General features: G+C 38.1%; 1 protein-coding gene across 1 annotated transcript in view; it reads right to left on the bottom strand.

Moving 5' to 3' along the window:
- The window catches only part of nt5dc1 (5'-nucleotidase domain containing 1), a 107,886-nt gene that overhangs the window by 22,829 nt on the left and 58,750 nt on the right, over positions 1-26,307 (bottom strand). Inside the window, exons 7-8 of the mRNA XM_069196271.1 lie at positions 7,916-8,090; positions 5,254-5,351 (exon numbers count right to left, since the gene is read on the bottom strand). Coding sequence (XP_069052372.1) covers positions 5,254-5,351; positions 7,916-8,090 — 273 coding nt within the window. The remainder of the gene's footprint in view (positions 1-5,253; positions 5,352-7,915; positions 8,091-26,307) is intronic.

The raw sequence follows: 26,307 nt of genomic DNA, 5'->3' as shown, positions 1-26,307 counted from the left end.
AATTATTGTGATCAGTGGGTAAAATTAACCTGTCTCACAATGGTCTAAGCTCAGGTGAACAATGGTGAATTCTGTTTTACAATGACAGGAAGAGTCGACATCAAATAACCAAAAAACTACATCGCTATGAATGCTTGTCATCTTTGTGGTAACTCTTCCGACACCTCCTGCTTAATACCCCAAAAGCCAAAGGGTTTGAGAGGCACAGCTTTCATGGTCTGTATATACAGTAAACTGAAAATTAAGATGAAGTGAGATTTTGCTCTTCTGCTAGTTCTGACAGAACACTACTGATTCAACAATATGTAAATACAAATATATTGTAACAATTTGGTAAATTCAGAAAAGGTGGCAGATTTTGTCTGAACTACATTGCCCAGAAAGCAGTGGGGGAATGACCTTTTGCCCTTAGTCACCTGACTGGTGGAAGTTGGTTATGTGACAATTTAAATATCAAGACGCAAAGGCATCTGAGGTCAGTTTGCATCTGACATCTGGCTAGGTGATTCTCTGTTAAGTACAGCACCAAACGGGAAAAAAATGAAGCAACCAACCAAGTGTGGCACCATGGGACATTGAAAGTTGGTTTACTCTGGTGCTGGCAAATGGCTTTCCCGGGAAGTCTCCCATCCAGCTAATGGCCAGGATCGCACCTGCTGAGCTTCAGTGGGGTGCCAGTTGTGAGTTTCAGGGTAATTCACTCTTAAAACTGTTCATTTTTGTGTATTAAAGTAAAGAGTAAAAATATTTACTTAAAAAAAGTGCATCCATCTTATGTAATTCAACAAAATGGGACATCACCGAAATGGGGTGAACACTTTTGTTAGGCATGGTGTAGCGTTAGCCTGGGCACTCCTGTGCACAAGCCCACGTGGTGTCACAATATATGTAAAATATTAAAAATAATCAGCTAATGTTTAAAAATGAAAAACATAATTCTGTATTGCTGGCCTTTTAGTCCAGTACTCCATGGACCAAGGTGATAAATCTATTTATTTTTCTTTATAAGCAAGAAAAAGGTTATGAATTGTACTGTCATTCATACATTATTCCTATAAATTTGATATCTGCCCCTGTAGTAAGTCACTATACCCATGTTCTGTTAGACATACTATTTTTTTTCCTTGAAATTGTAATATATATGGGAGTAAAAAAAAAGCAATAACCTGAACAAAGTCAATTTCAGTTGTACTGTACATATAAGCAATGGACCCTTCACTTCAGTGTCTGACATCTTTCCCTCAGTACAGGCTCGATGAAGTTCATTTTGGGGTTATGTATATAATACATATTTTAGCAGAAAAAGAAAAAAAAATGGCAGCAGTTGTTGTGATGTAGAAACTGGAATGGGAAGTATGCAGTTACTCAGAGTGCATGGCCCAGCTGTTTACAGAAAGGAGTCATGGTATGATGCCACTGGAATGTATGAAGGGTTACAGTCGAGAGGAGAGCAGTCAGCCCCTGAAGTTGTTTTTTTTTATCACTAAATGATCCCAAAATCTTTTTCAGTCCATCCCTCAGGACCCAGAGTGTCAGTCTGGCAACTCTCCCTCTAACCTCTACTTATTTTTTAATCACATTAGAGTGAAAGGGACAGAATGCTTTAAAAAAAACCCAAAGAAATTAAAATTAACACTGAATCCTGTGCATTCATTTTCACTTTGATTCATCACATTTTTTCCTTTCTTTCTACGACTATAGATGTCAACATGCAGGTGATGGCAGAGAGACAAATTTCTTTTTTTCCACTGCCAGGGAGGTTTGTCTTGTACCTGCATGCACCAAAACGTATTGGATTTCATCTGGTTACTATTTTCAGACTTTATTTTGCTACACACGTGCAGTACCTGAGAATCTGTTCTTGTCCTTACCCTGCTTGATTCCTAGCAATTGGTTTGTCTGGATTATTTTTTCAACTTCTATCTCTCACAATATCGCAGTACAGCACTTATTATTCTACTACAACAGCTCTTTGACTCATAACTTAAAGATCTGTATTGCAGTAATTCCTTCAGGATCTCCTGGGATATTTATTTCGGAAATACCCCCCTTTGGAAACTGTGATTGTTCTGCTTCAGCTGTCTATATCTGTTTTTCACTGCTGAGACCACATTCCCTTAGTCTTACACCCCTGCTATCCCTTCTTCCGTAGTCACTGCTGAGTCATCTCAAATTTCACATACCGTAAATAGTATTGCATTTTATTTTTAAGAACTTAAGTAACCCTTTTTTTGTCATCATGTTTTATACTGCAATATTTCCAAGACACTATCACATCACATTCAGATATTAAACCTCTCTGGTACACTGCTGGTATACCTCACTGACTTAACAGGACCTTTTAAATAGATGAGATGGGCCCAGGAAACATGCAGCTGTAATATACAGAAAATCTGTGCTTTTTTTTTTTTACAGTGCAGGAAAAGTACACCAGAAAATTACAAAACAAAAGCCTAGCTCTTCCTTGAGCCTTCAAACTTATTTTAAAAATCCCTGTCTAAGAATAAGCAGGCTGCTAATCATTTTACTGGCTGCAAAACAGTCTTCACTAAAAACTCTTCCAGGAACAACTCTTCAAGCCTCTCTTGGAGACTTTTCAGGAAACAAAATTACTCAGAGGTTCCCGGTTGCTTCCTTCCCTCTGCTGAACGCTGCACAAAGATGACCTGCCTCTGTCCCTCGGTGGCAAATCAAGCCAAAACTGAAACATCCCTTCCTGATTTTTAAACTAATCACCTGACCAATCATCTCCTCAGAGCTGAGAGGGTAACAGATCATTTATTACAGCATTCTGGGGAATATCAGTCAGATAAGGATCTACTGCACATCTCATCGTAATCTATTCTTATACAAATGATAAAAAAATCTAAAACTAGAATCAACTGAGTCAGCAAATAAGCCAACCCTAATTGATATCTTACTCATACATATATCAGTCAACTGAAGATGTGCGCATTGTTGTTTCACAGCTTGTGCTTGAAAGTGAACCATCTCTTTTGATTGAAGCTAAAATGCAGTTTTGAGAATAGTTATAAACTGGCTTTTCTACATCATCTTGATTTTAGAGGGATGCAGACATTATTTCATCTCACCAGTTAAGACGCCTGGACACGTTTGAAAGACGCCAGCTGCCAGCAAGCACTAATTATGGGTTTAAGAGTCAAAAGTTGCGACAGCTCTCGGTTTAGTCCCGAGCTGTTAATTTTGATTTAGTACAATCATTTTGCTTGGTGAACCTCTAGGGCCTCTAAGAATCCCAATACTTGACTTTACATCAGACAAATAAAAAATAAATGTACCATTAAGAGTTACAAATTAAGCTATTACAACCATCAATTCCCAAAGACATCTTAGGGATTTGTAATGTAGTGCTAGAGAAAAAAAAAACTAAATTCATTCAATGTACACTTCATTATTGCTAACTGTGTGATAGGTACTTACTAAACAATAAGATTTGGTTGTCTTTGCTCAATACAACCAGTTCCTCAACTGAAAGTACTAGCCGTGCTTTGTAAAACTGTCAGCAATCAATATGCTGGTGAAGATAGTACTGAAGCATTTTTTCTAAAGATTTCTGCTCATCATCTAATATCTGCTCCACTGGTCCACCTATTCAGTCTCTTTTCAAACAGATGCCATCAAAACAGGCAAAGTCCTCTGTTCTTCTATGTCTTGTCAAGGGGTTGTAATACGGCAGATCCTAACTGCTAAACAGAGGTTTGAGTGTACAGCTTTGTCGCTGGCGCAAGCTTTGTCCATGGCGAAAAGTAGAAACTACACTAGGAAGGGGCCAGCTGTACTCCAGTCCTAGTGCAGTGTATAGTAACTGTGAGTGTGTATAATCAGTATAATAAAGTGGTTAAATTGACTTAAATAAATGCATGTCTTTGTAAATTCCCTTAGAACGTACATTCAATATAAATTGTTTAATATATTCAGACATTTTTTTTAGGTTTAGGTGACCTGGAAACACAAGTTAGGAAAAAATGATATGATATAAATACACCTGCAGATGTTAACTTGGTGAAAAATATGGCAATGCTTTGTGACATGATTTAGATAACATAAATGGAACACACTGAATACACTAAACCTTCACATACTGTACAAAAGAATAGTTTGAAAGGTCACAAATGTAGCTAACTTTAGGGTAAACTATGTTACACAGTAACTCCACTTGTACTACTTTTTGAAGTACTGGAGCTATAGAAGAGACTTCTTTACATTGTATTATTTTCTTATTAAGAAGAATGTTTGTAATGCAATTGTACAGACAATGTAATAAAAAAACAGCCTATTGTAAACAACAAGAATTTGACAATTGGACTGCTTTTTAGATCACCTTAAACCTTTGCAAAATGAAGAATTTACAGCAAGTCGAATCTTGTATTAATTTGGTAAGCTTAAAGTTGTCTGTGACTGTAGTGGAAAACCTGGTCAACACGTTTGTCTTCTCTAGAATTGATTACTGCAATGCTCTGCTCGCTGGAGTATCTCAATGCACTCTGAACAAACTTCAGTGTCCAGAATTCAGCAGCTAGAATCCTGACCAGGTCATGTCAAGTAATCAAATTACTCCTGTCCTGGATTCCTTGCACTGACTTCCTATTACGTTTAGTGTCGACTTCAAAATCCTCATGTTCACCTACTGTATAAGGCTCTACATGGCTTAGCACCTCAGAACCTACCTGGCCTACTACCTTCACCACCTTAACTGGTCTGACTCTAGTCTCCTGTTCAGCCCCCCGGCATGTCTACATACTATCAGTGACAGGGCCTGCTACACCTCAAACTAGGCTGTAGTTTTCAAGGGAGATCTTATGACTTGATTGTAATATGAGTGATCTTAATAGTGTGGATCTGTTGGCAGTATTCATCTTTAGACTAAACTACAGCTGATTCGGCTGCATCAAACGCACCAATACATTTCCTTTGACTCTACCTAAATGTTCCTCTTACTATTATGACAAGTTGTTAAACTATTCAATTCTAGATGAAAAATGAATTAAACATTCCTGTAATTGCAGTACAACCGTACACAGACAATACAGTAATGTCCGCACTACTGTATATGAAGTCATATAACAACAGTATGATCTAAATTAAGTAAAGAAGTCTTTCTGATAAAAATCCCTTGGTTCAGAAAATTGAGTTTAGCCTAACAAGCACTGATAGGATATAACAGAACCCACATTAAATCAGGTCTTATGGAAATGCATGTAAAATGAGTAGGTTTAAACTTGCAAGACTCACCAAGAGTTCGGAAAGGCCTTTGTTGTGGGATAAGGGAGAAGAATCCGGGCTTCAAAGCATTTGTGATGATAACATCAAAAAGTTCCTCAAAATCTTTCCTGAAACCAAGACATGAGGTACAATCCCATTTAGAAATACTGTACTTCAAATCATACTGAAGGATTAATGTCATCTGAATATATTTGTCAGATGTATCAAAACGTTTTACAGGATGTACAAACATTGACAACAAGTACTCTTTTGTGTTTCTTGTCCCTTGATTTTCTGTGTCAACGGATCAGATGACGTTCTCCCTGACAGACATTAGCACATATTCATCACAAAGGTCTTTTGTTACATTTTAAAAACACAAAAAAGTACCCACAAATCCAAGTCATTACCTATTAATTAGCCTTAGACTAGTTAAGTACAAACAAAAATGTTCAGATAGGAGGAAGGCATTTAGCCCATCTTGCTAGCATGTGTGCTTGATGTGCGCTTAAGGAAACAAGAATTCCATCAAGCCATCCCGTAAAGCACCCTATCCTATCATTTTTCTCAGGCTGTATCTAACATCACTTAAGGTTAATAAAATTGCATGGTATGAAGTGAATAGGCAACTGTAAATACTCTGCCCGCTGGTAAGGTAGTGCTAAATAGAAGGGTCTAACAAAATACACAATGTGGCACAGACCTAATTCAAGAATAAAATCCTGTGTTTCCTGATCCAGTTTTGCTGAATCTCTTAAGATTAAACTAGTCAAAGAGCAGGTATCATGATGGAGGATTACAACGACATGACCAATGAAATGAGGCAAACATTGTCATAATAGTCATAATCGGAGCACTTGCTGCTGCAGAAAGACCTTGGCAGAAGATGGCTCAGTTACCCGTTCATATTCAGAAATGTTTCTGCAGATATTGAAAAGAGGAGAAGAAAAAACGACAGTAGCAACTTTTTGACCAAAAACATTTGGCAGAATACTGAAAATGCTCACTTTGTTTAAAAAGCTGCAATTGCCATTTTTTTCCTGAATATTATTTTCCTGAAAATTATGATGAATAATAATATAATCATTCTTTGGAATACAGCTAACTTTTATTGCTTTAATAGTTCCTCCCCGACAAATTAAAAATCAGTGTTTACAGGGGCAAAAAAATTGTTCTTCCAGTTGCTCTTTACTCACACCGTGGAAGGACTATAAAGAATATGTTTACTGGTCAAAGGAAAAATAATTAACAGGCCCGCTGTCTGACATGCACTTTAATGTAAACAGAGCCTCACTGGCTTCAGTGCAGAGCAGACTCTTACACTGACCCCTGATTTATCTCCAACAAAGTCTGGTTCCTCAAGTTCCAGTTTCGTGTGTACTAAAACTAAATCCTCTCCAGAAAAGGCACACCACATTTCTTGCCAACTGCTGCATAAATAATTGATTTTGAGAGTGTCCTACAAACAGTTCCGACAGTGGATAGAGAAATAAACACAGGCAAGACTGACTTGCCGTTTGACAGGAAATGTTTGTGGAAAAAACCACACTGCTGAACTCCCATGGGAAACTTGGCATCTATTTATTTTCCGATTATAAATGTAACTTTCCATAGCTCCCAATAGTTTGTCATCCTTTGATGTTTTTTCTGAATGCCTTCTTGTTTGTGTAGCTTGTTTTCTAAACAAGACTATAGATCATCTTCAGTTCTTATCCACATTTCAAATCATTTTATTCCTCCTAGAGGTCAAGGGTATCTCTAAATTTACTGCACAGCTAAGAGACTCCAAGTTGGATCAGTCTATAACAATAATTAAGACAGCTGCCAGCTACATTTTTTATTTTGTATCCTTTCACTAACACACAAATTGAATGTTTCGATGTCCGCACTGTTGTGCAGAAGACATTGACATTTTGCATTGTTCTGCCATTCCCACTTAATGTTTTCTTTCTTTATATAAACCCAATTCTATGGCGACCTATTGAACTTTTAGCCATTGTTAACTAACCGTTAATCCTGACAGTTTATTATTGTACAGAATTTGTTTTTTTTAGTTCAGGTTATTGTCATATGCACAAGTGCAATGAAATGGTTATTTGCATATTTGCTCCAATACAATAACATTAAAAGAATCACCAAAACAGTTTTTTTTAATTGTGTGCATAATATATAGAGAAGAACCAAAAGATGTTAGAGATGGGAAATAGGGAAATAGGAGGCAATGAGTCATTTGACTGGCAAATGTGATGGATTATTACTATATACTATTATATAATACTATTATTATTATTATTATTATTATTATTATTATTATTATTATTATTATTATTATTACAACAGTCATAATATTAGACCTACTGTAGTACTATTACTACAACAGCAGACAGAGTCATATTGGATGCGCAGAGTTTACCTTGAGCTGCTTCGATCAAGACTTTAAAGATTATGATCAATGTTAACTGAAGACTTCAATTAACAAGCATGTTTCTTCTTACCCTTCCTAAGCTATAATGTTAACTTTACAACTGTCAACAGTGTTATAGTACTAGACAAAACAGTAGTAAGAGCAGTAGCCTTATTAGCAATTAATTGATTCTCTTAACATTCATGTAGTGTAACTCCTGACTGCGTCTAAGACTTTGGCACAGCACTGTGAGCTAGGGTAGTTGCACCTTTGGCATTTTACACTCACCCCAGAATGTAGTCACAGACGAGCCTGCAGTAGTCACTGTGAGAGCTGGTGATCAACAAGAGAACCTTTCCAGCATTTTTCATGCTCCTAAGCCAGGCTTTCACAGAATCGGAGCAGGGCTGCAAATATTTGCCAGGGTCATTTTTCACACTTGGGAAGTATGTGCCAGCATTTTCTGAACAGGAAAAAATAAAGATGAAGGGGTTATTCAACTTTGCAATCTACGGTATGTCAGACCACAAAAACACCACAGAAAGTAGCAAAAGAGCAAAACACACCTAAAGCCAACAGCTTTGAGCAAATACAGATAAAAAATAAAGATGCACAAATCTTTACTCTGTCTAAATTTAATGTAATGTTTTTTTCACAGGGACTGTTGCTAACAAGTAAGATATACATGTAAATACATCTTTAATCACATTTGTTCATCAAGACAAATCCTCTTTTAGAAGAAAACTTTAAAAATATCACAATCTGAATATTACTAGCTATTTAACACCAGAAATAGCAGGTTAGGTTAATGCACTGAGGAGAGAATCCAAAAGGCAGCAAACTCAACTTAAACAGTTGTCATATTTTTATGTACTTTGATTTCAATACCTACATTTTCTATTGAATTTGGAATTGACAGCTATTTTCTTTTAATATCGCCCATCTTATAACATCTGATATACTCAGCTATTCAGCTCAGGTCAAAGCGATGAACTGTTTAACAGCTGGGAGAGATAGAGAACTCTGCATGCTGTCCTCCGAAACGTGCACTTGAGTAAACATCAGCTGCAGGAACAATACGTCTGTCAATGAAAACACTGCAAGCTCACAGGCATGCAGTAAGTACAGAGGTTTGTTATTGTCCTTCTATTCATTAATTTTTTAACATGTAGCATGCTTTCCAGCAATGAAGAGGAGACTCAGCACTGTCTGAATGAGACGCACATCACTCAGTGTTGTCAAAGCAAGCCTGCAGGCACCCAGAGAGCTGCAGGGATTGTTTTATTCACTCTTCACTATAAAAAAAAAGAACCCTGAGCAAACTATTTACAGACCCTACCACCAGTGGTGCCAAGACAGCTCCCCTTGCGTCACCCCTTGTGGAATCCCAGTCACAGAAAGCACCCAGTAGAACCACATTATACAGTATTTGGTCAGCAAATGACATAACTAAGTCTCAGACTACAGGTGACGGCTGTACTATAGAACCTGACCTGCAGTGTGAATGGGTACCTTCACTCACTGACCCTTTCCTTTCTGCATTTCAACAGTTAGCCAACACTATTCTCCAAAATATTAGAAATCTCTCCCCATGTGTCACCCAGCTTAGTCTCAAATTGTTGCCTATGGATGCACTTTTTTTGCATTTAAAGGATGGCTTGACTTCTACTGGTTTGTAAGTGGTGAAGGCCACTAAAGAGACAGAGTCCACTACCATGGTACTGCAGTAAATTAACTGCAACATGCTACTGACTGATGTAGGCAAAATATATATCCTGCTGTTAAGCGGCCTTGTATATTCAATTCAATTCAATTCAAGGTGCTTTATTAGCATGACCGATGGGTACAATCAGTGTTGCCAAAGCAAATAAAAATAATAAAATTAACATAGAACAAAACAAAAAATAGAAGTAAAATAAAATCTACAGACATGTTACAGACATTTACAACAAAGACATATTATATAATATTGACATACTGTAGGCAGCTGGAGCATTATTGGGAGACGGACTCACTGTTCCTCAGGCTGTGACAGGAGATCACATACTGGGCTGCCAGATCAACTGAGTTCCCTCCTCCCTCTCCCAGTAGGATTGGGACCTGTTGTGGTTTTGGCAGGTGTGGGAACTCTGGGATTAGATTTCTGAATTTCGGGAAGAATGTTTCTCTAATCCCAGAGTATCTGTCACAGTGCAGTAGGAAGTGCACCTCTGTCTCTATTTCTCCCTGCTGGCAGTGGGAGCACAGCCTGTCCTCTCTGGGCAGCCAGGTCTGCCTGTGTCGCCCAGTTTCTATGGCCAGGTTGTGGTCACTGAGCCTGTACTTCGTCAGGGTCTGTTTCTGTTTGTTATTTTTTATTTTGGTCAAATATTCAGCTAGTGTGTATTGTCTGTTTAAGGTTCTGTAGCATTCCAGTTTATGTTGTGTTTGTGTGTGTGTGTCCCAGTGTGTGAGATATTGCTGTTTGATCTGTGCTGTGATGTGGTTGAGTCTGGGTTGTGGTGCTCTAGCAGTGCTGTCCTGAGGCTGGTTAGTGTTGGTGTGGCTCAGGTCGGTGAGCCTCAGGACCAGCTGGCTCAGGGGGCTCTGTTTTGGGCTCAGCTCTTGGCTCAGCAGGGCTTTGTGGTGGTAGGAATTTTGGTCGCTGTTTTTTAGGTGTAGCCAATACTTTAATATTCTTTTCTGTATGTATCCTAGACACAATCAGGAAATACAATATATGTTATGGGCCTCAACAATTTACTCAAAACTTCCACTGGTGTTCTACTATAGTAACAACTGATTGTTGTGAATACAGCTTACTTTGGATGAAAAGAACCCCAGCTTCTTAATTAGTTATCTTTAATTTGCATTGACCAGAATTTTCAAAAACTTGATCAGAACATCTCAACAAATGTACTGTAGATAAAATGGAGTTTTCCAGTAGCTTATCCATCAACATTCATCCATCCTTTTTCTAACTGCTAGTGGGTTGCAGTAGCAGGTGCCAACCCATCAACATTTACCAATTGTATCTAATTGACACTTAGATGCTCTGCACAATTCACATCATTAGTGCCTCTCTATACATCCATAAAGCCAAAAGTCTACCATTAATCATTACTGAAATTAAAACAAACTCTGTAGTCTGAAAACAAGCCAAAGTTTATTTGTGTCCCAATACAGGTTTCTTCTGCAGAAATGTATTCTTATGTACTATGAACAAGACTGCCTGCTACTTTGACACATGCACACAGAAAAGTTGTTAAATAATGTAATTCCTCTTGAATTTTGTTAAAGTGCTCTGCTGAAACAAACGGCTTCGGAGCATGTTAAAAAGGTGCAGCAGTGACAGCAACAGGAGTCCAATGAGTTGAAATTTTAACAGCGGAAAAATGTGTACTTTAACTGCACAGACAACAGACATGTGTACTGTTGAACTTGTTGGGCAATGTCAAACTGTGACACCTTTAAGCAAAACAATGCCAACTTGCAATGGAGTAGGGGGATAAATATATAAACACTGTGTATGCACCATATATTTATTCAAGCCAAAACACTGAGTTTATTTTCTTTGCCTTTCAGCATAGAATGAACCTATTGCTTTGTACGTATATACAGTATTTAGACTATATTTATAAAACATTTACATTTGTATTTATAAAATATTTGTAGATTTATAAAAAAATATATAAAAACAGAATAACACAAAATACAATTACTAGAAATGCAACTTGCCAAACAGTGTTAAATAAAAAATGACCTAAACACGTTGTAAACTGTACAAAATACAATATTGTACAGTTTTGTACAACTGTCCCAAAAATGTGGCAATGTAAACCTTCACATTGAAACACAATCATTCACACAATAAGGAGAATATGTATATTTTCCAATATTTAAAGTAGCTAATCAATAATAAAAAGAAAGAAAATTATTCTTCTGAGGCCATTAATTTGCTCTGTAGATAAGATTTGCCCTCTGGGAATTACAGAAGCATTATTGTTGCTTTGTGTGTAGAAATCTGATCCTGGTCTGGGATCTTTCCTCTGCTTGCGTGCATTTTAAACACCTGTTGTACGTGACACTTCAGAAATAACAGAAAAGCAGAGATAACATTATCTGGAATGCCCATAATTTCATATGTATTTTCTATGGTTCTAACATGCAGGTAATGGTCAGTCATAAACACTCATTCACGGTATTAAAATGGGGCAGACCATAGCTGTGCTCAGTCTATAAAACTCTCTGTAACACTGCTCGTGGGAAGGGCATTGTGGAGATACTGTACACATTATGTGCATCATCTTTAGTGTTCCCTTAAAAAGGCCTTCTTTCTCACAAAATTCAAACTGCCACTGAACTGTACTGTGACTTTTCGCATCTCTAGATGTGTATAACATCCACACATCTGTCTGTCTGTGTCTGTGTATGACGTGTGTAGAAAATAGTTTAAATAATCTCAAAATCAGTTCACGAAAATGGCATTATACTGTAGCTCCCAGGCAATTTTAGATACGTCATGACTTAAACTATTTAACTTTTTAGCTACTGGAGTTGTTTCAACTATTACATTTGTTGCTCATTGGAATGATAGCCATACCCCAAGATAGCAGTTTATGTTCAGCATCAATGCAGTTAACAAATACAGACACTGTTCAGATATACTGTAATTATACATGCAAACCTTAAATGCGATTGAAAAATGTTTATTAAAAAATACTGTTTGAATACATACAGTAAGCACCTTAGTACCTCCTAAATACTAGATGCGCCAGATGCAAAGCAGTAACACATTCTGGCACCTCTTTGACAAATACGGGACCAATCTGGAATCTGAAAGCCCTGTAATAGGCAGCCTGAGATGTGGTTGTGTTTGAATGTCTATTTAAAGAATACACCTAATAACAAAGCCAAGGACAACACATTATTTGAATGAAGTATTTGATGTTCACATACAAGTATGTCCTTTTCATTAACAAATCTGGCCTCTAGTAATGTGCAACTGACCAGTCAGAGCACACATTGTGCCAGCTTTGTGTGAAATAGTACAGAAATGCCATTTCCCAAAGATAAGCCCTTTAATGCTTCTTTACTGGGTTCTAAGTCTCAGGAAATCTTTCTTGACAGCACAATATATTTCAGCACAGACTGAGTACTACCTGCCATGTGTACACATTGTTCCTGCACACTCAGTGTTACCCAAGTATCTGGGCATCACCTGGGCACCTCCAGGCTCTATCTAAGCATACTGTAGCTGCAATTCATGCAACTTCCATCTCCTGTGCACCTCCTGAGCACTCCTTAACTTCTATCTCCTCAGCCATGCCAATTTTTTACCAGCACACAACCTGTGACTGGAATCTCCCAACAGCAGATGGTCATAGGCTGTAGCATGCCCCCAAAGCCCTCCAGGACATCACTGGTCTGGTCTGTATGAACTTTCCTCCCCGGACTCTGCTGTACATGAAACACACGGCAGAAAAATACTTCTCCTCGTCATCTGTTCCCCCTTCAGCAACCACAATCTAGCATCAATATAAGCTACCACAACCAGGCTTACTGTATGTACAACTTCAGCGCCCTCCTGGACCAGGGGTACCCAAATCCCTACCTCATCATACTGTAGTTCAGGATTGTCATGCACAACCAGATACTGTAGCCTACTGGGTTACCCCCAAGATGTGGATCTACTCCGGCCTTAGTACAGCAGGTCTACGTGGCCTTGAAAAGTGTGATTCCCAACACTGTAACAGCAGCTCTCCCAATCAGAACTCTGGCATATCCCTAAGGCAGCTATGGGTCTGCCCCCTGAATGGTAGTTCCTTCCCATCCTTCATCTTTCAGCAGCTGTTACTCACATGTTGCAGAGCAAGCAAGTCCCCTCTGCAAGACTGCTTCATTTCTACAAGTAAACTTTTTTCCAGACTTCCAGACTATTCCAAACATTTTAGTGTCTGAAAGTTACAACCCTGGTTGCTTGACCCATGGCAGTTTTTTTCCTTTTTGGGAACCAGAGTTACTGTACATTCATAACCAGATGATTGGTTCTCAATGGAGACATTTGGGCTGAGGATACAAACTCTAACTGCACATCTACTGCAGCTCAAGTGAAAATAAATCCTTCCTGAAAGAAAGAATAAAGATAACCCTTTATCTTGTGCGTGTGACAAATTCAAATACTGAATCAGCACCTCAGTTTTCCCAGTACTTGTATTGTCATTATCACTGTCCAACACAACTCTTTATACTCAAAGCAGTGGGTAAAATACACAATTAATTTATAGATCCTGGATGTAATTAACTCCAATGGCAAATACTTACATACTCATTAATGAATGTCATTTACCTTTCACAACTCCTTTCTGTATTAATTTCCAATGGAAATCAGATGAAAAACGTTTCATTTTATTTTTCAGTCTAGGACCAGCTTCTATTTTTGAAACAGGAAACCCTCATGTAAGCCCAGGAATTGTGCTTCACATGTGAAAAGATGTTTCTTTTTCACAAGGATAAAAAAATAAGTTGAAAAGAATACCCTCACCACAGGATGACAAAAGTATTCCTCAGATGAAGTGTTTATACTGGCAGCACTACGTGATCAAGGCAGCAGAAAGTCCTTTCGTTGTATAAGGTAAAGACTGATGTTATTTTTTGCGAAAGACAATTCAACAGCCAGAGAAAAGAAAAATAATCACTACAGTTTCACTACTATTTTCTAGCTCTCTAAAAAGCATAGGCTAAATTGTATATGAGCAGATATCGTACTGGTGATAATTATAAAATAATCTCCCTCTTTCGTCTCTTCTCTGTTCGAGACTAAAAATAGATTTCATTTATTCAGGTAGACAGAGTAGGTCCTTCAAGTTCAAGAACATACCTGGATGCTCACAGGACTGACTCAGGATTTTTTTGTAGAGTGGTAAAAATAATTCTAAACAAAATTCAATCACACCCTATTTGAGGAGATTAAAAGGTTGATCTCAATCATGTTAAGTATAAATACACGCAGTGCACAAACAACTTTCATATGATTGTTATCAAGAGGAGCACTAAGCCATGATAACAGTCTGAGGAGGCAGGACATCAGCCCCGGACTTGCAGAAACTGCTCATGATCCATTATAACTGCTGCATCACAAACCCCCTGCCTGGAGGGGGGTACAAGTTAGGCCTGGGACCCCCAGAGGCAGATTCTCCTTTGGTTTTCTACACCTCCATGCCCAACGGCCAACTGGCATGACTTTGTTAACCACTGTGATGCTCTAACGAGTAACATCACTGACTAAAAACAGCTTACAAATGAGAAAAGGCCTTTCAGCCCCCGGAGCTTTTCTGGCTCCCAGTAACTCATTCAAGAATCTCACCCGATTCTACGCGTGATCTCTGCTGCAGGTTTCACTATTGATTTTGAATAAGTCATTAGGGCTCACTTTGTTAATGCCCTTGAGGATTCTGAGGACTTCAAACTGCTCCCTTCTTTGTGTCTTCTCTATTCAAGATTAAAAAGTGTACATTCATTTAGTCAGAGTAGGACATTCCTTTAATTCTAAACACCACTCATTCAATCACTATGGTAATCTAAAATTGTCCCTGGATGCTTTATCTCTTTCACTGCTTTTTTGCATTTATAACATTAAAACCTTGTATTATTTATTTCAACCTCCACTGCAGTATTCTTTTATCCCTCTTGGCATGTTTCTAATATCCTTTCTAAGAGTGCTTTTAATTCAACTTTCTTTTCTGTATCACTTAGGAAGGTCAATCACGTGTGATGCATACTTTAGTATACAACACATTTCACACATACATTGGTATATATATATCACATATAGAATTGTATATATTCTGGCATATAGCTGGGAATAGATTATCTTGAACTTGAACTCCAGCTTTTAGTACTTTGCTGCCCTCTTGTGGTAAACTTAAATGATTTTTTTTCCATTTACGTTTTTGGAAAACTTCCTTGACTGTTAAGGCAAAAGAAAAAGTGATCTAAAAAGCTCTATGTCATTAACAATGTATAACCAGAATCCCCCAAACTATGGCGGTCCCCAAAACTGGACTACTACTGCACTTTGGTAGACTTAAGCTGAAAGGCCTGTTTTGCAATAAAAATATTTGAAACATGTTAGGTGCCCCTGAACAATTATTTGGAGACAGACTTCCTTACTACAATTATTGCAAACAGAAATACTATCTTATTATTATTATTATTATTATTATTATTATTATTATTATTATTATTATTATTATTATAAATATTATATTCCCAATGTATGCTCCTACTTCACATGGAAAACTATAAAAAAATGGAAAGCTATAACATAAAACAACAGGATACATAACACTCATACAAGAACTCCAACAGTGTCTAACAGAGTTCAGAATCTGATATACAGAAAGAAATTACACCTGTGAAAACCAGCAGCTTTTCAACTGAACCAGCAGTTTGTTTGTACCCCTACACATAACAAAGGACACACCTTAGATCTAATTATTGCAAATGACTCCTTTGTCTCCCACTGCTCCCCCCTTGATCTAGGCCTCTCTGACCACTTAGCCATTCTCTTCAATCTGGAATTACCTGTTTCTAACACTTCCCCCTCACGCTCTGTAAATTTCCGCAACTGGCGATCAATTGATCACCCAAGGTTTGCAAATTCTGTTCTGTCCTCCTTATCCTGTTTCTCTTCCTCTGACCCTCTAGAGGACAAAATACAGTTACTTGACAATGCTCTTTTATCTACCCTCGACACCTTTGCTCCTTTAAAAACTCGAACCATCTCCTTCTCTCGCCCTGCCCCCTGGTACAATGACCATCTGCGTTTCATGAAGGCAGCCTCTCGCAAACTTGAGCGTAGGTGGCGTCTTTCCGGCCTAAATGTACATTATCAGGCCTGGAGAGATTACTTATCTGACTATAAGGTTACTATAGAGTCTGCTAGATCCACCTACTTCTCTCACATCATTGAAAATCACCAAAACAATCCCAGACATCTTTTCTCCACCATCAACAGACTGCTCAAGCCAAACTGCCCCACCACATTACCTGCCTCATCACAACTTTGCAACACATTCTTAGATTTCTTTAGTTCTAAGATTGACAACATCCGGCATCACATTCTCTCCACTACGGATATAATTTCCACACCTCCTCCCTCCTCATCCAACTTCTCTGGTTCCCGTCTCTCCAGCTTCTCTCTTCTTGACTCAGCATCCCTAAACAAACTAGTTACGCGCATGAAACCCACCACATCTATTTTAGATCCCATTCCCACCACTTTATTCCAGTCCTGTTTCTCTTCTCTCTGTCCCATTGTCCTCAATATAATACATGAATCCTTGAGCACCGGCATTGTACCAACGGTCCTCAAAACTGCTGCTATTACCCCAGTGCCAAAGAAGCCTAACATGGCTCTCGACAATCTTAACAACTTTTGCCCCATCTCCAACTTACCCTTTCTCTCTAAAATTCTAGAACGTGCTGTCACACTTCAGTTACATAACCACCTCATGACAAACAACCTTTTCGAACCCCTCCAATCTGGCTTCCGTCAACTTCACAGCACAGAAACCGCCCTAGTCAAAGTCACCAACGATCTCCTAATAGCTTCTGATTCTGGTTCTCTTTCCATACTCATCCTTCTTGATCTCAGTGCTGCCTTTGACACTGTTGACTATAACATCTTGCTTTCTCGTCTCGAGACTGTGTTTGGAGTCTCTGACACTGCCCTCAAATGGTTTAAGTCTTACCTCACTGATCGCTGTCACTTTGTCTCTCTCAATGGGTACAGGTCTGAAATTGGTCTTGTCAAGTCTGGTGTCCCTCAGGGCTCAATACTGGGCCCCTTGCTCTTCAGCATTTACATGTTCCCACTTGGTCAGCTTTTAAGATCACATGGCCTCAGCTTTCATTTTTACGCTGACGATACTCAAATATACATCCATACCAAACCCGACACTGATGTGGCTGTCTCTATTCTATCTAATTGCATCTCTGACATAAAAATTTGGATGACTCAAAACTTCCTTCATCTTAACTGTGACAAGACTGAAGTCATGCTTATTGGTACCCCCCATCAACTTCGCAAAGCCAGTCCTGTAACCCTGTCTGTAGATGGCTCTGTACTTGAGCTCCAATCAAAATTGAAAAACCTTGGGGTTATATTCGATTCTGGCTTAACATTCGACCCACATGTACAGCATACTGTCAAAACATCTTTTTTTCACCTTAGAAATATCGCAAGACTACGCCCTATGCTATCATTAACTGTGGCTGAAAAGCTGATCAACATATTTGTATTCTCTCGAATTGACTACTGCAATGCTCTGCTCCCTGGGGTATCTAAATCTACTCTGAACAAGCTGCAGTATGTCCAAAATTCAGCAGCCAGAATCCTGACCAGATCTAGTGCAAGTGTTCACATTACTCCTATCCTGGAGTCCTTGCACTGGCTTCCGGTCAAATTCCGCATAGACTTTAAAATCCTCATGCTCACCTACAAGGCTTTACATGGCTTGGCACCTCAATACCTGTCTGAACTTTTATCGCCCTACTCCCCACCTCGCAACCTCCGCTCTTCAAATTCTGCCCTCCTTACTGTCCCCCAAGCCCGTCTACATTGTATGGGCGACAGGGCCTTCTCCTGCTATGCCCCCAAGCTCTGGAACTCCTTGCCCAAGGGTATTAGAGAGTCACCTTCTCTAAACTCCTTCAAATCCAGACTCAAAACCCTCCTTTTCAGAAAAGCCTTTACTTAACTGGTTCCATTCTTCACCCCTCTGCTCTTCTTAATACCATCTTCCACGGTCTCCTCTATTGTTATTGTTGTATTGCTGTAATTATAATTGTGTCCTGTCTTGTGAAATTTTTCTTATTTATTGTTGTAGTCTTCTTATTTATTGTTATTGTCATCCTGTAAAGCGCTTTGAGAAGCCACCTTTAAAGGCGCTATATAAAATAAAGTTTATTATATTATAGTACATTGGGTCAGGAAAAGTCCCAAGGTGTCAGCTTTGAATGAAAGGATGTTTTAGTAATTTTCTTTTTTACACTGATACATAATTTAAAAAATAAATAATCCTTCAAACAAAACACATACCATTGTCACAATATCCACAGTATGGTTAATTCTGCGGACACTTAGTGTATTAAAAACAATAAATAGATCCACATTTTCAAAGACCATTTCTAAAAAAATAAAGCAAATTTTACATGAAAAGTTGTATTTTTAAACAAAAAAGTGAGAGCTGATATTAAAGTTAACACTTTTTATAAAGGAACAAGTAATAGGTTTATTCCATGCTGAAAAGAGAAGAAAGAAAACACAACGTTTCGGCCGTGGAGCCTTCTTCAGGTGTGAGCTTCAGGGGCGCCGTGCAATGGCACACCCTGTGCTCTGACCCCAAGGTTCTCTCCCTGTCTGTGTGTCTCAATGGAGAAAAGCTGGGGTATGCGAAAAGACGAATTACTAATGCAAGAAATTGTATAGGGCTAATAAAGAAACATTATTATTATTAGGTGCCTCACACCTGAAGAAGGCTCCACGGCCGAAACGTTGTGTTTTCTTTCTTCTCTTTTCAGCATGGAATAAACCTGTTACTTGCTCCTTTGCAGCCTATGCATGCTGATGCAGCTACCCACCTGAACTACTTTTTATAAAATATATCTTGCTGTTATAAATCTTGGATGTCACATTAGACAGATACAGTACTATTTAAAAATAATAACAGCCCTAATAAAAGGAGGAGAAATCTAAAATTGCTTTTACTGTGCGATGGACATGGAAGTTATTCTTTCACATTTTACATAAACATGGTTGAAACTGTATAAAGACTGTGTAAAATGTTTTTTGGGTGATTAAATGGGACAGTAAAAAAATTGTGACAAAGCTGGATTGCACCAGGCCTGTGTGACTCCAGCTGAACTAGAATGAAAACCACAACAGATCAGTGTCTGCTATGACTACAGTCACATGTTGTTTACATCAATTAATGCAGAAATCCAGTTAATTCTAAAGGGTTCACAGACCTTTTCTCGCAACTGTATATTTAACTATCCTAGATAAAGATTTGTGTCCAATTCTGAGTGGTATTGGAGAAAAGAAGAGTGGAGCGGATTCACTGTTTTGGACAGTACCTAGTCTGTAAATATGAATTTATATGAACCACCACGAGCTTGCTTGTTATTAACTTTTATTATATTGCATAATTTACTTGTCTTTCAGGCTGGTGTCAGGACAGATATTGAACCTCTAACCTCTGTCAGCACACCAAAGTTTATACCAATATATTTCATGTCTTCAAATTAACAACACTTCTATTCCCATTCGCTTTTCATTTTCAGTTTGAAGTGCTTTCAGAATCCAATTTTCTCTAGACAATTTTGCTTTTTAACATTGTGAATTATGCATGTGCATTAAAAAATAGTATATACTGTACTTCATTTTATTAATTTATACAGAAAACTAGAATACACCATATTAAATTTAAAACTGTTGTAACCAGACGTTTCCTCAATTAATCTTACCTTAAATCACAATAAGTGCAGATTATTTCCTGCAGCAGTTTTACCTACATGAAAGACATTTACAGTATGTCAGGTGGGTAGCTGCGTCAGCATGTGAAGTCTGCAAAGGAACAAGTTAAGGTTTATTCCCTGCTGAAAAGAGAAGAGAGAAGAGAGGTGAAGAAGGCTTCACAGCCGAAACGCTGTGTTTTCTCTCTTCTCTTTTCAGCATGGAATAAACCTATTACTTGTTCATTTACAGTATGTACTGTACTAAGTCTCAGATGTCCAATTTTAATGGGAAACACCAGAGGGAAGTGTTGTTCAACATATAATTTTAAGTCTTACTATGCAAGCAAGCACCTTAGTCTACATATGGAAAACACCACCCACCAATAAGAAAAATGGAAGATTGGCACAATTAAATACCAATCTATAAATGTATATACAGAACATGAAAACTAGCTATGTCATTTTTAAAATTACTCTGATGTTTCCTGCTATTTACTACATTCATATACAGTAAATGGATGCTGCACATTGGTGGTGGTCCACATTAGCTGTAAAGCTTATGAGTGGAGTGTCCAGAAAAGCACTATATACAGTAAGTGTAAGCAATTATTATTATTATTATTATTATTAAATCAACAACAGGTCAATTACAGTCAAATTGGAACAGATGACATTTTCATTCTAAAACTGTTTATATTTTGAGATACTGATTAGTCCTCCCCCTTGATTAACCAATTAAGAGCATGACTGGACATAATATATAATATAATATAAATATTTTAATATATTTTCAAACTTAAAAAGAATATATACAGTATGCAATAGCTGATTTTCAGTGTAGTTTGTCATGCACCTTTTCTTTGCTTCTGCTAAACAGGATGGAAATTAACAGAACAGAACAGAAGAAAGAGAGGAGGCCATTCAAAGGGATGGGTAAACAGTACCTACAGGGCAACCAGGAGCACTGCCCCGTGCTGTGGGACTCCTGAAAATGGGAGGAATCCCCTTCGAACTTGTGGTGCGATACACAGGGAGTTACACATTGTATGTTTAAGAAACATACAGTTAAACTATACTTGGGACACAAGTGTGTACTTCAACAGGTGCCCTTGAAATCTTTTCTGTTCGGGTACTAAAAGGTCTCAGTTCCTTCAGTCTGTCGTGTAGGACACTCCCTTTAAGCACCAGAATTATCTGGTTAATCTTATCTAGACTGATTCCAGAGCAGCAATACAGTATCTTCTTTTATTAAGTGGTGACCAAAACTAAAAACTATATTCTAAATTCTGGTGCATTATATTTTAATAAAAAATCCCAAATGGATTAAACAAAATAATTATTTAAATTATGTACAGTATATATGTATATCCTCAAATTTTCCATATTTTCAAATACAAACTCTTAGGTCAGGGGATTTCAAATCTTTTTTTCGGCTGTAGGACCCACTTTTGAGAAGTACCTCTCAATTAAGACTCCAAAATTAGAAACACAAAACCAAATGACGCCAGTAATCATAATAATTATAAACCATTTCATGTAGCACCTTTAAAAGAGGCTTCTCAAAGTGCTTTACAGTTAAAAAAAAAACAATTTGAGGAGACAGCTGAATTATACAATTTTTATCCTCGATTTTTAAGAACCGTTGCTCTGTCTGCTGGTTTTCAGTGTAACTCTTCAATAACTTTTAAATGAATTTATTTCTATCTCCTTGTTGAGATTATCCTCTACCAACACTAAAAACAGAGACATAACTTTTCTATCTGCTCTCTTATCATTTATAGATACAGTATATGTAAGATACATCTTAAAATCTTTGTTATGAGCAGATGGGTAGTTTGGTATAAATCCAGTGTTATGCAATACAGCAATACAGGCCTTAAAAATGATCCTACAGAGCCTTTGACAGGAGTGTGTATGACATTCGGACAGAATGACAAACCTTATAAAATAAGAGATAGTCCCACAGGTCCTTGTCATGGCAGTTACAAAAAGTGTACTGTATAAATGTTTAAAAATAAAATTAAACTGGCCCAGTTTCTATTAACCCCCACAAGAAGAGGTAAAATAATCAAAATGATGGAACAATGTAAAGACATACAGTAAATGTTCAGAATTTCATTACATGTCCTCTCATTGGGTTTTCATGGTTATATAACTTAATCGGTGTTTATTACACTGCAAAAACACATTTTAAACTTACATTAACATCCCTTACCCTAAAGTACTACTTTTAGTCGTGTAGTATAAATTAAATGGTAGTCCTACTGCCATTCTGTTAAAATGAAATGTACTGTATGAATCCTGTCCTCTACCCCCTTGCTTCAGAATGACCCTTTTTTCCTTTTTTTTTTGCCATTTTTGGTGCCAATTTTTTACCCATTTTGCCTTGGGAGTGGTGGTGAAATCTTAAATTCCTTATCGTCAACTGCAGGGTAATTTCCTTTTTTAACTGTTGGGAGTGCTACCCATGCCTCAGATATATTCATTTAAAAGATCTGTAGATTTTACAGAAGCACTGCCCTTAATTTAAAAAAAAACCACATCAGAGATGCTCATTTAAGACATTAAAGGAGAGGGATCCAAGAATCAACAGTTACAGGCCTAATTATGGACATAGGACTTGCTTTCATTAAACTCTGCACAGGCAGAGGAAAAAGAAAGTCACACACTACACATTTTCTTTTCTTTTTTTTAATTTGCTATATTTGCTGAACGTAATGCAAATAAGAAACAAAAATGTTTCCTTTAGATAAATAAACTTCTGTCTTCTGAACAAAAAACTTTTCAACCAAGATCCATCTGTAAGTTTCAATGTAAACCATTCTTTTGTGAGTTGTTTTGCCTTATAAATGAAATATGTTATTGTTTGCTCTTAGATTTTTGTTAGGTTGACTTTTCAACCAGAATAAACACGCTACTGTATAAGTGATATACTGTAGTTTCTCTATTGTTGTGCACTGTTTCTCCAATTTAATATACAGTATATTTTCATTGAAGTAGTTCAGGTGAGGAGCTGCGTCAGCATGCGTAGGCCGCAAGGGAACAAGTAATAGGTTTATCTTATGCTGAAAAGAGGAGAAAGAAAACACAACGTTTCGGCCATGGAGCCTTCTTCAGGTGTCTTCTTCACACCTGAAGAAGGCTCCACGGCCGAAACGTTGTGTTTTCTTTCTTCTCTTTTCAGCATGGAATACACCTAGCACTTGTATAATTTCATTATGGTGAATACTTCAAGTTAATCTAAAGTACTGATGCTGCTGAACGTGTTATAAAGTTTGAAATGTAAGGATAAACAGTCAGGAACCTCCTTTTTGAAACTATTGATCACTCCTTTGATCTTTACACTTAAGAGAAACGCTAGGTTGCTATGCACTAAAATCAAACAATCTTCTCATTACATAGAAGATGACAAAATGAGATGTTTTAGTAATTCTCAAACACTATTCTACAGAACACATGCTTTCCTCCTCCAACCACAAAACTTAAGTCTTTATTTCCACAAATTCATCCCTGGTAATTGGGATTGTGGGGCATTTCTGCACCTGCTTGAACTCTACAAAACGAGCCACTTTCTGCTCTGACCCTTTACATTTTTAGCAAAGTATACCACTAATTGCTACACCATGTCCCTTATGACGCATTTTTTAATCTTTTTGTGGTTAGTAAAAGACAAGGAGAATTCTAATTTTCTAGCCATATCACCAATAATGGTAAGGTACAAGAAAACCTAAAGAAGAGAATCTTTTTTAATGTATGGCTTCCCAAGACATAAATAATGGTAGGGCCGTTCAAAGTATAAGCATACAAATAGGACAAAGATGATAAAACCATATCATTTTTTTAATGCTTTAACAATGTTGTCATTTCTAAAGCCCTATATACCTATGGTTTGGGAAAAGTTAATCTATCAAATATGCATGTTATTAAGTACCACAGGAGACAAGAGTAAAAAAAATGAGAGTGAGGACAGACCACAAGCTTCTGCCACTCGTTCCAGATTCTTCAGTCTTCCACTTGAGCTGAGGCGTATTGTGGTGGTTAACTCAAGGTCTGGCAAACATACCTCTGTGACTCAACATTGTGGGCCAAGAGGGATCCCAAAGAGGTGGCTGCTTGCTAACGTGGCAAAGCTTCATATCTACTGTATTTGAAATTCCAAAGCGTGATCTTGCCTGTCTCGGACCCTCCCAGGTTTAAAGGAAGGTCCTACACTGATAGGCTAAAAACTTAACCTTTTTAGGCATGAAGAGAGAAGACTACATGATCTAAATATTTAAAATCCTTAAAGGCACTGACGAGGTTAATCAAGTGGACTTTGTCAGAATCAACAGTGAAACATCCTAGAGGACACAAACAGTAACTAGGTGAAACATGATGGGCTGCTCTACACAAAGGGCTGTGGGAGTACAGAGCAAGCTACACAGCCACGTTGCTGAAGCAGATACCCTGGCTTCCTTTGCAAAACACCATTTCCGTAATGGTTGCCAGGGAGACGCCTTGAGTCTGGGGTGGCTGACCCCGGAACTGGACGTTGTGTCTGGAGGGGCGATGAGAGCAACTGGTGATGGCACTGGTTGCCCTGGTAGCCCCAGGGTACTGACCCACCATGCTACCACTAGCACCCCGGGAGTTTTAAGTGACCCACTGAGGGAAGTTTATGTGGGAAACTCGAGGGTAGGGAAAACTGCAGAGCTGCTATTAACAAGCCCATTTGGGCCTAGCCCTCCCTGCAAATAGACAAGGGCATTAAAGTTCTGCCCTCCGCACACCGGTGTGTTCGAGTCTTTAAATAGCCTCATGCTACAATATGAAACCAGGTGTGTGACACATGTAACACAGTGAGAAGAGCTGGCTATGTTTCCACCTCATAGATTGAAAAGCTATCCTAGCATAGAAAAATCTTAAACAGAACTGTTGCGTTGTAAGCAGCGACTCATCAAATAACTGTCCTCTGGTTTTTACAAAGTTACATTTCTTATAGTACGACAACAATTACAGATTTATAATACTGTAAGTATTTTAAATGGTATTTAAAGTCCAATGTATGCTAAAGCTTTAATTATAAAATAAAAACGATCTTATGATGAGCTTTGGGGAAAAAAAAAACGTCTTTATTCTACTTTCACACAAAAACGACAAGAAAAAAACTAAGTGAAGTTGCAAAAACAGTTAAGCAAAGGTCGCCTTCATAAACGTGGTTCCTTATTTCCGTAAAAGAAAAAGAGTTACATTATATTCTGTATGCCAGTATTTACATCATAAAGTTCTTTCAAGTGGGTGTGAAAACTGGCCACAGGCTTTGAAAAAGCATACATTTAACCAGACACTGAAAGCTTAATTTAGATTCAAGATGCTATAAATTACTCAGATTTAGTGACATGTTATAAACTGTTCAGAAAAGGCTTAATTAAGTCACTAACTTACAAAAAAATCTTCACACTAGTAATTGTGGGTAATTCGCTACAATATAGGTAGAAATATTGAGAAATATTGAGAACTAACGTTTTCTTACTCATAAGAAGATGTTTACCTGCTGTATTTACACCATTCTTCTTAACACAGGGGTTTTCAGTGCTTGAACTCTCTTATTCAGGCATGGCAGTATCAAGCCTGGGTCATGCCACTAGTCATCTGTGACTGTGGTGGCACCTGACTTTATCACTGCCGAGCGCGGGGATAGGATGAGCTGTCTAGGACGCACTCAACTGCAGGAGACAACTGCAACTTCCTGGACGCTTGCAGGGCTCTCAGTACGGGATGTGTCCCCCCTCCTGCTGTGGAGGTCAGCAACAGGCTTGTCATGTCAAAAATGGCACAAAGCTGAGCAGGCTGAAGGTACAGTATCTGCCTAAAGTGCCTCTTTCTCCTTCTCCCACATTTGTGGTTGCAGGGATAGTAGTTGTGAGGCGAGAAAGGAGATATAATCAGCGCTGAAAGCTGGAGGGGTGTATATAAAAAAATATTTGGGAAAAAAAGGCAGGCAGTTCAGGCCGTGATCATTCTTCACAAATATCTCCCTGAATCTCCATGAAGGGAGGTATTTGTGCAGCTATGGACTCGACGAGCAAATGTGGACACTGGCATTGCCAGCTATATTCCAGAAACGATAAGGCAAAGCCGTTTTACTGCTAATGTTTGCCAAGCTAAGATGTTTTTCTAGGATAACTCCCAGGTATCTG

The sequence above is a fragment of the Lepisosteus oculatus genome, chromosome 2 (genome assembly GCF_040954835.1).
Source record: "Lepisosteus oculatus isolate fLepOcu1 chromosome 2, fLepOcu1.hap2, whole genome shotgun sequence".
In the NCBI taxonomy this organism is placed as follows: Eukaryota; Metazoa; Chordata; class Actinopteri; order Semionotiformes; family Lepisosteidae; genus Lepisosteus; species Lepisosteus oculatus.
This window is presented reverse-complemented; position numbering and strand designations above follow the sequence as displayed.